At 45.7% G+C, this 12,629-nt stretch overlaps 1 protein-coding gene across 5 annotated transcripts in view; it reads left to right on the top strand.

The window, feature by feature from the left end:
* The first annotated feature begins 1,612 nt into the window (after nt 1–1,612).
* The window catches only part of KCNQ5 (potassium voltage-gated channel subfamily Q member 5), a 292,440-nt gene continuing 281,423 nt past the window's right edge, over nt 1,613–12,629 (top strand). For 2 of the 5 annotated variants that reach the window (XM_080585434.1, XM_080585437.1), the window contains exon 1: nt 2,291–2,426. Coding sequence is in view for 1 of the 5 variants with exons in the window: in XM_080585432.1 (XP_080441558.1) it covers nt 2,068–2,426 (359 nt within the window). In the remaining 4 variants the exon portion in view is untranslated. Of the gene's footprint in view, nt 2,427–12,629 lie in introns of all 5 variants that reach the window. The other 3 variants (XM_080585432.1, XM_080585438.1, XM_080585435.1) reach the window with 3 other exon arrangements.

The following is a 12,629-nucleotide window of genomic DNA, read 5'->3' as shown; positions in this document are numbered from 1 at the left end:
AGGCTGGGCCACGTGCTCCCAGTTGGCCGGCACGGTTCAGCTTTCTGGAACCTGAGTACCCATCCTCAAATATTTCACTTGAATGACTAAGGCCGGGAGGGTGTGAATCCAAGCCTGGTGCCCGAGGCCCAGCTGATTTCAAAGGCATGCTGTACATATTTGGCTGGAAACGGGCACGGAGGGATGAGAAAAATGAACGCTCGCATATCAAAACAGGGAAATGCAAACAAGTGGTAAATGAAGGATTAACTAACTCAATTTACAATTCAAAGAAGGACTAGATATGTGCCACTGGAAAGCTTAAATATTAATGGGGTTGCTGTGGATACTTATATCAACTACTTAACATTTGTTTTGACATGTGTGCTGTTTCTGCCACCCCTTATCACGAGTGTGAGTGGCCATCGTGGTTTGTGAGTTCGAAAGTTCCTGTTTGCTGCTGCTGCCTGCTGTGGGAGAGGAAGTGCAATGAAGAAAGGAAGAAGATTAAGGTCTTTGTGTAAAGACAACTGATTGAAGAGCTTTGGAGATACGGTAGCAGCAAAAGAGTGCCGTTGATGCTTCCGTATTGCTTTAGAGGCACAAGTTAGTGTCCTCAGCCAGAACACAAGGCTCTTTTCTGAAAGTTGGAGATGTGCGTGTTAATCAAAGGCTTGAGAGCCTGGCCTCTAAGTAGCCAGTGTGAATGAAAAACCGAAAACTAACTGAATTTCCGAATGCCTCTGTTCATTTTAGCATAACATCGGAGCCCAAATTACTACTTTTCACTAACCCATCCCGAGTTGGCGTCGTATTTTCACACGGCAGTGCCCAGGCTGCAAAAACAGTGCCCTGCACTTGCTCCCAACGAGCCGGCACCAGAGCACCCGTGGGTCTCCCATGTGTCCCACGGGGCTCCCCTGTGTCCCACGGGGCTCCCGCGACCCCGCGGCCACCTCGGAGACCCCCGACGGGGCAGCGGCCGGTGCTGAGCCCCGGGCATGGGCACGGGCGGCGGGTGGCCGCGGAGCGACGGGGCTGGGGGCTGCCGGGGCCGGGGCCGGGGGCACCCTGCGAGCACCGGCAAACAACCGGCGGCCAAAGCCCGCACGGCTCCCGCCGGCTGCGGGCGGGGAGAGGCGCGGAGAGCGGCCGCGCCTGCGGCGTGGATTTTTTTTTTTTTTTTTTTTTTTTCCGCAAGCTCACCTTGATGCGCCGGGGAGTTAAAGGCCCACTCTCGGCAGGGGGAGCTTTGTTTTCTCGGCTCAGCTCGGGCACCGAGCGGCGGCACCGCTGCGCTCCGGCCGCACCGAAGCGCAGCTGGAGCCGCCGTGCACGGGGGCAGAGGGGCGGAGGGGGGGCGGGGGGGGACCGGGGAGCCCGCGGCGAGGGCAGCTCCCGCCGCCGCCGGGACCGTGCGGGGCCGGGGCACGGCGGAAGCGCCGGGGCTGCGCCGCGCCCTCGGGGGGACACCGGGCGGCTCTCCTGCGCTGCCCCGCCCGGGCCGGCCGCGCTCCCCGTCCGCAGCGGGGTCCCGCCGGCGGCCGAGCCTCCCTCCGGCCGCGACGAGCGGCGGCAGCCGGGCGACTTTTTGGGACTTGCATGGACATCGCCTAGCCTGCGGGCTCCGCGTCCCGCCCGGCCGCTCTCCCCGCCTCTGCCGCCCTCCTCGCCGCCTTCCTCCGCCGCTCGCCCGCAGCCCGAGGCGGCAGGGGCGGCAGGGGGCGGCGGGAGGCGCCGCCGAGCCGCGGCCCGGGGGCCCCCGCGGCCTCCCGGAGTCCGCCCGCCGCCCTCCGGCCGCCCCGTCCCGGGCTCCTCGCCTCGACCCGGGCCGCGGAGCCACGGGGTGCCGTCGGCCGGGGGGAGGAGAGCTTGCCCGGGGGGGCGCCCGCCGCCCGCCTCGCCGGGGCCCCCGCGAAGCTGCCGCAGCCCGGGCCGCCCGAAGTGGCCCGCGCCCCCCCGGCCCGCGGGCGCCGCCCGGAGCCCCTCGGCCCCCGCTGCCTCCTGCGGGCCGCCGCCGCCGCCGCCGCCGCCCGCGCCCTGCTCCGCCGCGGCCCCGGCGCCCGCCCCGGCGCCCGGGGTGATGCCATGCCCCGCAACCACGGCGGCGGCGAGGAGGGCGGCTCCGCGGGGCTCTGGGTGAAGAGCGGCGCGGCGGCGGGCATGAAGGATGTGGAGTCGGGCCGGGGCAGGGCGCTGGCGAGCGCGGCGGCCCGCGGCGACGGCCTGCTGCTGCTGGGCACCGCCGGCGGCGCGGCCGCCCCCGCCGGGCTGCGGGAGGGCCGCCGAGGGAAGCACGGCGCCCGCATGAGCCTGCTGGGCAAGCCGCTGTCGTACAGCAGCGGGCCGAGCTGCCGCAGGAACGCCAAGTACCGCCGGCTGCAGAACTACCTGTACAACGTGCTGGAGCGGCCCCGCGGCTGGGCCTTCGTCTACCACGCCTTCGTGTGAGTACCGACCCCCTCCCGTCCCGTCTGGAGCCGCCGGGCTCCGAGCATCCTCCCCGCGAGCACCGCTGCGCTCCGCTCCCCGAGCATCGCCCCGCGCCCTGCGGGGCCGCTGCCACCTGCGGGAAAAGCGCCGGGAAAGCCGCTAACCCCGCTAACCCCCGCTGCCCCCCGTTATCCCTCTTTAACCCCCGGTAACCCGCCGGACTCGAGGGGCACCGGGGCCGGCCCCCAACGTGGCGTTTGCCCGGCGGTCAGCGGGCGGGAGGCTTTGCAAAGTTACTGCCGGGGAGGCGCGAGGCGCCGCTTCCACCCGCGGTGCTTCCACCCCACTCGTGGGCTCGGCTCCGAGGCACACAGCGCCGGGGGATGCTCCGCTTCCCCGACGGGCAGCCCCCCCTGCGCCCACCTGCTGCCCGCAAGGGGGGTCAGCGCTTCGGAAGGGAGCAGCGAGCAGCCTTTTCTTTGGGATTTGGCGTTTCTGCGCCTTTTCTTTGAGAACCTAACTCCTCCTTTCGGGCCAGCGCTTCCCCTCTTTCCGAGGGAGCGTGGGACTGATCCCCGCGTGCCCTGTGCTGAGCGGCACTGACACAGCGCCGGGGACCTTGCGCTGATTTATCCACACAGGCTTGCCCGGGATAGCGGTGTGAGGGGATCCGAGCCCTGTAACTGCTTCAGGTATCACCGGGTGGTCCTCACATTGATGGCGATCCTCTGCCGTCACGGTTTTCAGTAATGCTTGGGAGAAAGGTCCAGCTCGAAAGCCTGCTGGAAGGCTGGTGAAGACACACAACACGGTGTCTGGCAAGGAGGCATTGCAATGGAGCACTAGGTGGAAATGCTGCAATAAATTACGGATGGAGTGTGATAGGTGTGACTGTAACGGGGGTGCAGGACAAGGTATTTCTGTGTTTGACCACAGAAGATACATCGTAAAGAGAAAGGAAGATTTAATTGATTTGCTGTAGGTAACTATTTTCCCTGAGAGCTGCTGGAATCAAGCTAGCGGTTACAGCAACTCCGGTGAAAAAGCAACTGGTCCCTAAAAGCTGGTAGCACTGAGACTACTCCTCTCCCAGCAACCAGGGAATCCCCAAATCTACTTTCATTTAACTTTTCATGGGCAGAAAAGTACTTTGCCAAAAACATGGCAGTGTGCTTAGTGGGATGCATCGAGGATGGAGTTCCTCAGGAGATCAAAATTGCTATAGAAGATAAGGAGTAGGAACAGATATAACATTATTGTTTAGCCAGTAAAAGGCTTTTTGACCCCCGAGTAGAGCTGCCCAGTCTATTTTACTGTGCAAATCACACTTACAGATCGAACTTTCTTCTTGGAGGGCATTTATTGGGTACATTTTGCTATTTGGGTTCTTACAGGTGTTCTTCTGCAGTGTAGATCGTGCTTAATTAAGAGTGGGAGAATCTCTGAACTACTTGCTAGGAGCTGTCTTACTGCAGTGCCTGAAGTTGCCATAGAAAATCCATAAATTGCAGTTTTGGACCTTTCTCTCTGACATCACGATGAAAACCATTAAAACAAGGAAAGTTCAAGTTGGAAATAAAGTTGACAAGTTTAAACCGCCAAAAAAAAAAAAAAGTAAATTTCCAAACAGAGTGAAGTCATGACACAGCAGCGCTGTAAACAAGGAAGATCGCCAGCTGCGTTTAGATAATTGCCTGCATAGAATGAGAGCCAGTTTTAATTTTTAATTGCAAATGGCAATTTTGGCAGCTGTAAATGCCAACATTATATCTTTTATCTGAGCAGATCTGTGTGAAAGAGCTTGAAACATTACTGTAATATAAAGGCACCTAGTAATAATATTACCTTTAAGGATCTGTGACTACTACAGCTCCCTGTTTTTAAGGTGCTTTTGAAGTTCCATTGGATGTCAATTTGTCAGCCATCTTCATTGCCAGTCTATAAATTCTTTTAAGGTATTTATTTAATTCTGATTAATGACTGCCAAATAGTCAGATAATATTTTTGATGTTTCGGACTCCTTCTTTCCAGCCACCTGATCAAATACAATTGCATCTTAGAAAAGATACTTTCCTACAAAATAAAAAAAAAAGTAATTAAAAACAAACAAACAAAAAAAGAAGTCTTGAAACAGGTTAGAGTTGCAAAGACATTACAAAGTATGTGGATGAGATGTCTGCTCCTACCTCTGCTAAGCTATTCTTGACTACCGCAGAGCCCGTTATAGCCCTGTACTATTTCTGGTACAGAAATGGGATATCTGGTGTAAGACCTTCTGTCTAGATCATTGTTCTCCTAAAATGAAGCTCACTGTGATATGCAGGGTTGAAATAACCCTAGGGTGCTTTCAGAGTTTCAGTTTGAAGTCTTAGATGTATGAGTTTATTTAGTCTTGCCTGTTTGTTTTTACAGTGAGAAGTGGGGAATTAAGCACCAGTTACAAATGAGAAACCATCCCTGCAGTGATATTTTCATTTCTCATTTCCATAGGGAAAGTGCTTTAGAGCTGAGAATTATGCCCAATTTGCTCTTCTTTTTTCTTCTTGGCCTTTCAAAGCAGAAAGAAAAATAGGCCAGCCACCTGAGGAGCAAGTGTTGTGACCTGCATTTGGAAGTCAGTTGGTTAATTTATTTGTAAATACAACCACGTAAACTGCTGGCAAAGACAGCTGTTCTGCAAACTTTTGCTACTAGGTGAACTATATTACTCTTGAGCATGGGCCTTTGACTTCGGTATAATTGTGCTGGGTAGTAGAGCCGTAAATTACGTGTTTCTTGGCTCCTTTTTGTGTATCTCAGTAGCTCTTTACATGGAAGCCCTAGTTAAAATCTTTACTGCAAGCACCACAGTCTTCTGTTCTTAGTCATTTAGGAACACTTAAAATATGTACGCTTATGAAATCAGAAAAGAACATTCATACCATTTGTGAGTAATGAGTCAGTAACTTAAACTCTTGCTAATAAAGTATTTATGCCACACCACATCACCTACACATGGAGCATGTGCATATTTAATGCACGTGCACGTATGTTAAAATGCTGTAATATTGTAACTTCTGAAAAGCCGTTGTCTCGGATTCTTGTAGAGTTTCTTTTTGTTGTTGCTGTTGTTGTTTATTTAGATTATTTTGGGTTGTTTGGTTGGTTTGATAAGAATGTGTAGACATCGCCTTAGATGGATCAAAGGGGAATTCCAGATTTGTTGCAAATTTAACTCTGGGTTTCATCTTCAGCTGTCATAAGGATTTTGTATTATTTTTATTCTTAACTGACATTCTGAAAAAGAGGTGGCATGAGAAGCTCAGAAAAAATATTACTCTGATACTGTTTTTACTCGTAGGATATAATTAGTTGCATAAGTTTCTTACTTTAACATGTTGGATTTAGTTCAGGAATAATAAAGTTTCTGTTTCTTGCTAACTTTTTAATAAATTCTGTGCAAACGTCCTTAATATTTGTCATGGTAATGTCATTGTCTTTTCAAAGCCACCGCCTTTTGCTCTGGAAGCTTCTGAATCACAAATCGCAGGGCTGGATGCATGCACCAGTATAACTTTGCGTGACCTGTATTGATGTTTCTGTGGACGTCTTCTGCTGGTCATTGCTGGAGATAAGATACTGTGCTAGATGAATTTGTGACCCACTACAATGTTCTTCTTCTTGTTCTTTGCATTCTTTATGGAAATGGGCTGAGAAATGATTTCTGAAAAAGTCTAATGATGCCATCAAACATGTAACTAGCTATTTTAGTTTTCCAGATCTGCTTTCCAGACATATTTTACTAATGATCAGATGGCTATTGAACAGCAGTTTCTTTGCATCTGAGCTAACAGTGCTGCATCATACTGCGCTATGGGTATAATTAGGGAGGTTCTACATTCTACATTCTGATTAAAAACACAACGATGTGCAACACCCTAAATACTTGCCTATCAGAAAGCAGGAGAAATGATTTTATCACTTTATTCTACCCATTTTAGGGCATCTAATGAACTCGTTCCAGGTGCTGTGAGGGTAGATCTATGGCATTTATCTTTCCAAGTAGCATTTCAGAGTCAGGGCCTCGTATTGTTAGGATAACAATGTATTTTTATTTATTTTAAAAAACAAATAACAGTATGATGTGCATTACAAATAACAAATGATAGCAGAGCTGACAACATAAATGCTGTGGCAAAGCCAATCTTATTAGGTACTGAAGAGGTAAAAATGTAAAGCTGTTTAACTGCCACCTAAAGTTTAGTAAGCATTTTCTTTCGGAGAGTGACAATGAATGATGGTGAATACTTAGACGCAGTTCAGTATAAATCTGCAGCAGTTTGTTGCATTTGAATCAGTCTGTGATTCTATGTGTGTGCCACACTCTTCTCATTCATATCAACCGGGCTTTGTCTGGTCAGGTCTTAAACTTTGGTGTATGGAGGTCCCACAGCCTCACTGGGTAGCCTGTTGTAGGCCTGTACTACACCACTGTTGAAAGTGGAAAGTTTGGGGTGGGGGGAGAGTCAACCTGAACCTCCCAACTGGCAATTTCTGGTCATTTCTCCTTTTTGTGTCATCTGGCACTGTCAAGAAGAATATGGCTTCTTTAACCATACAGTTTCTCTTCAGGTAGCTGTAGGCTGCTTGACTTGCTGTAGGCTGCCGGTCAACTGGTAGATCACCCTCTTGCCAGACTGAAGGAGCTCAGCTCCCTCAGCTGTGTTGTGGGAGCCTCTTGTACTTGAGGCCCCAAACCTTCTTAGTGGCTCTACAGGGTCTCTCTCAGCTTCTGCACATCCCTGATCAATTGGTGGCAGGGCACAACTGAGTCCCATGGTGTGAGGGCATGCTAAATTAGGGAGAATAACAACTTTCTTCAGTTTTCTGGCCATGCTCTTCTAAAATAACTATATGTTGCTTCCCTTATCTCTGGTGGGTGTATGCTATTGGCTTTTACACAACCTGCCATGTGCACAGTAACCCCAAGGCCCTTTTCACTGGGGCTGCTACCCAAACAGTGGTTTCCCAGACCATATGGATGCATGGGGTTTTTCTGCACCACATGCCGAGCTCTACTGTTCTTTTAATTGGGTTTGCTTGTTTTTTATGTTCACTTTCTGTATGTTCTTGTACTGTTCATCTCAGTCATGAGACTCTAACCAGAGAGGCAAGATACAACAATTTTCAAAACCACTTACATGTTCTCTGTGATCACAAGAGAAGATAAAATGGGCAACAACGCTGCATTCCTGCACTTTCCTACTGTTGTTCATGGACAGCAGACCTCTTCTGGAGCCCTATCATGGGCAACAAATAACATGTAGCTTCTCTTTTTCATTCAGTTTTTGTTGGAGAGCTATTGCCTGCCTGAGGATCTTCAGGGCTGGGAATATTTATCATGTCATGTGCATAAGAACTGATTTTCACTTACCAAAATATTGTTTCACATTTTGTTCTTTTCAGGCTTGGTTTCCTCAGTTCACTCATTTGTACTGGCCTTGCTCTCTCATTCAACAGTAGTGGTCCAGGGGAAACACTGCTTTGCCATAAAAATCAAAACTGTTCCTCAGCATCTTAGAAAGAAGAGAACAAAAGGTTTTCTTTGAGAAAGTCACTAAGACCAGGACTGGTGAGAGTTCATGCATATTGGCTTTCTTCTATTTGTCCTAATGTTCAGTTCTCAAATGAGATAATGAATTGTGAATGTGGTTAGCGAGGTCGATAGAACAGTACGTTAGTGTTTGGGTTTGGCCTTGTAATAGTTGGCATTATTATAATTGGCATTATATTCGGGGGTAACAGTTCTGTCTTAGATGTGTTTTTTCTTTGAGTGATGTTTCTTGTCTTGCTGATTGTGCGATGAGGGTACTCTGGATGAACTTCTTGCGGCCTCATACAGTGAAAAATATTGCCTGGAATTACAGATTTTGGCCAGGGGTAGGGCAATCTATGAATATGTAATGTGACATTAGATATGTGTTGTCTCAAAGGGGTAGTTGTTTTAGAGGATGCAGGGAAGATTTTAGGAAGATTTTAATTGCCTGTGAGACACTATTTGCGTGACAGATTTGCACAGTAGGTTCTAGACAGTAGCTTAATGAGCTGGAGACTTCTTTTTTATTATTATTTTAATAATTTTTAAGTTTCTGTAGTATTTGACTGTATAAAGCAAAAATAAATGTCACAATACTTAGATTTGATGCAATTTCAGTGCTCCAAATTTGACTGTATTGTCAGTAGCCAATCGCCTTGTTTTACTGTTGTTGTTTGTGATGAATTAAATTCCCTGAATTGGGTGAAAGTAGAATTGAGCTAAAATTTTTCAAATACTTACAAATAATGCCTAGCATCCACTGAATGAAATACCAGTGATCATTCCTTCATTAACAGTGAATTCAATATTCATTAGAATAATCATCATTAATATATCTACCAATATTCATGAAAATGCAGGAAAAATTTTCATTATAGTTTTAGTGGAATGGAAAAACACATTTTTTAATTTTATTAATCTTTTTTTTAATGGAAATATATGTATATAAGCTTTTATTCCTAGATAATGTTAACTCCTAATATTGCAAATAAAACTCAGTGCTGTAGGGCAGTTGGTTCTTAGTAGCTCACAGACAAATCTTAATTGCCAAGTGTTTAACATTTTTATATGTTTCATATTTCCATTGCCATAAATTATATGTCTGATGAAAATTTGCCACAGATTTTATTCGAAGGAAAACTGAATCTTCTTCACATAGGTAAAATAAGATGGAGTAGGACAAATAAATTATACTATGTAATGAAAAAACTTTAACATGTAAACATCATAGATATTATCTGATACCTTCTTCCTAATGAGGCAGATACTTTTTCTTACAATAAATCTTGCTTTTTCCCTTTGCAAACCATTCACACAACAGAGCACGCATTCTTTTCTTTTTAGTGCTGGTGGACTAAAATTTGCTTTTGACTGTATGTATTATATAAACTATATTGAATTTGGGAAAACTTGTATATTTTTTTTCCCTTTTTGTCTTCTGCGAGATATTTTTTTAAGAGTTTGGTTTGCAGGTTTCCTGTAAGAGAACAGACTTTGATTGCCCAAGGGATTGCCACTGTAGCTCAGTTAAGGTAGAAAATTCATCAGCTGTATGGTTTTATCAATTGCAAAATAATTTTAAGCAGTTGCTGTGCACATGTCAAAGTAAAATTCCTTTACAGACATTAATTAAAAGTTCAAAGACTGTCTTACAGTTCAGCTGCATTTGATCAAGGAGTATTTTCGATTTTCTATTGAACAGTAGATTTATCTTGTGATAGCTGTCTGAGTTGCAGTGTAATTGCTTTACAGGAAGCTCACAAAACGTTCATCACTTTGGGCACTGAAGTGTAATCTTAGGCACTGTATTCTACTTGAAAGAATACATGAGCATGTATGGTCTGGGCCAGTGATTCAGAGGTGGACACAGTCCTCCAGTTGCACATATCTGAATTTCTCTACTTGGCCTTCATCCAAGAAGATATTCAAGCATAAATGTGTAGGTTTTCCTTAACAAAGATGGACATAAATATGTATGTAAGCTTTTTCTTGAAGAGCAATGGATTTTGAAAGGCATGGAATACCTACAGCTTCCTTTAATTATTCCATTGTGTGTTCAATGGGTAATTCACTTTTTTTTCCCCACACTTGTATCTAATGAAGTTTAACACATGAATCATGCTCTTAAACTGATTAGGAATAATGAAGAAAGGAAGTTCTGTACCTGCCCACTTCTTGATTTAAGCAATATATCCCTGTTTGTCTTGGCTACCTTCTTGCTTTGAGGCTCCCTTCTTAAAAGAAGGGAACACATTAAACCTTTTGAGAGTTTTTGTAGAGTTTTAATTATTTTATTGTAGTCATAGCAGGTATCATATGGTATCAACATACTGGTGCCAGGAGTCAAATATGACAAATCTAAGAGAGTAAGATCTTTCTGCTTTGAGAGGAAAACAATGTTACCAAACGTATTCAGATGCTCCCTGGTTTGCTAGGGTCTCAGATTAGAGCATCTACGTCCATTCTTTTGAGGTCATTCAGTCAGAAATAGCATCTGTCTTCTTCTAGTGCATTAAATTTAATTGCTTTGTATGGCTTAAACTCATCCATAACCATGGTATCTGAGAATTACCCATTAGACGCAAATGCACAAATCTTCCTCTTCTGTGCTCTGTTAACAGGGATGCACTTAAAAGTTACTGCTGGGGCCTTTTCTAAATATATAACTTGTATGGATCCTGACAGACCTGAGAGGGCCTTTGTGGGAAAAAGATGAAATATGTTGGATGCGCTTCTCTAAGTCATGGAGGTGTTCAGCAGGGAGTTTGGAAATGCAGGTTAGTCTCCCCAGGAGAGGAGTCTGTATCAGCAAGCACGTCTTTTTGATGGTGACGCTGACATGTCTTCAGAGCGTGACAGGTGATGCTCAGAGAAAGCTGGTGTGAGCCCTGCGTGGTGTCTGCACAGGACTGGGGTTGGAGAGCAGGTGATGTCTTTTCATGTGGCCCCATGCTGGAGAAGATGCATCGCCGTGTTGCCAGGACATCACACAGTGGATTCATCAACTTGAAATACACTGCTACATGCTGACTGAGGTTAGAAGTGGCCTGTAAAATTATTTGGAGGAAAGAAATCTCTGTATCTTCTCTCATCTCTGTGCAATAGTTTCTGCAGAGTCAATTTTTTTTGTGTGCCTTGTATGAGCCATCGCCATAGAAGAGCACATTCTTGTTTGCTGCTGTCTGCAAAAGGATGCTTATTGGTGGCAGGAAATGTAAAGCAGCTTGTGTACGGGTGCAGTGAGCTCCCTGCAGATATCTGTGCAGTGGGAAGGAAAAAGGAGCCTGTGCTGGCAGAGGGAGGGTGTTTCTCAGAGCTGTCCCTGAGACTCTCCTGAAGTGCAGCTGGGAGGTGGAACTTTTCATGCCTTTGGCCCCACCTAAATTGCTTTTACTAGCAACGTGAATTAAATGTCAGTTTCTCAGAGGAGGTTTCAGGACACTTCCTGTGCAGTATGCAGTTAGTCACACTAGGTACTCGTGCACTTTAGTGATTTACTGAATTGCTAGTCATTCAATCAGTGGATGTTTCTCTCCTTGAGAAAACAACCCATTAATAACTGCATCCGTAGACTGAAGATGAAGTAGAAGATGAAGTAGAATTCCAAAAAAAAAAAAAAAAAAAAGGAGGAACAGCTTTGCTGTTTAGATGTTGTTGTAAATTTTTATATAACAAAAAAAGTTGTTCAAACAAACATATTTCTCTCCCCCTTTAAGCTTGGAAGCAATAGATTTGATTTGGTGCTTGGAGATACTGTCTGGAAAGTTAGCCTTCTTCAAAGGTCACACTGGCTGCTGACTAAACTTGTGATTTGGCTTCCACTAATCTGCATGCCAGGGCATTGGAATTGACAGATTCTTGTAGGCAGTGATGAGGCAGGTGGTGATCGCGAATTATAAGTGCACTTTGAAAGGAATTTTGATTTTCATCCTGAAAATGCTTTTAGATGTAATTTTTAGCGACATTATTAGTAGTTAATAGCACTTACATAGTAGTTAGTAAAAATCATCAACTGAGCATTGATAAAAGCTCTGTCTTTCAATCAGGGATGATCGTGAAAACCATCTGAATTAGAGATATGTTTATAAATCTTCTGAAGATATACTTGAGAAATTCTTGTATGGAGGGATGAAGGCCTATTCCAAAGTTGTTAAAGCTATTATATTGTGTATATGCAGGCACTCCACATGAGATTTGCTGTTTGGAGATACTGTGTAGGGAGAGCTATGCTGAGAGCACTTGTGGAAGTGTACAGAGGCAGAAGACATTACCTAGATGGGAACAAAATCTTCAAAGTGAGGGAGAATTTATGAATATCTACTTGACTGTAACAGTACTTGACTGACATTGAATATTACATTTAAATTAGAAATGTGGGCTTATCTTACATTATTAACATGTTTTAATTGACATTTTCCCTTTTCTTATTTGCTTCCTTTTGAGAGAAAGCTGAAGTACCAATGTGAATCAATTTATCAGATTTAAATATAGATAAAGCATCCTATTGATCTTTACATCTTTCGTCCATTGAGGTTTTGACCCTTTGTGCAGACCTGAGGAAATAATCAGTAATATTTTTCTACATAATGAAAATTTTATTTAACACCTGATTGTGGTTTTTTCCTTGGTAAATGTTGGTGTA

This window comes from Anser brachyrhynchus (assembly GCF_964034855.1).
Source record: "Anser brachyrhynchus genome assembly, chromosome: 3".
NCBI lineage: Eukaryota > Metazoa > Chordata > Aves > Anseriformes > Anatidae > Anser > Anser brachyrhynchus.
Note: the sequence above shows the minus strand (reverse complement) of the source record. Positions and strands in the feature narration are given on the sequence as shown.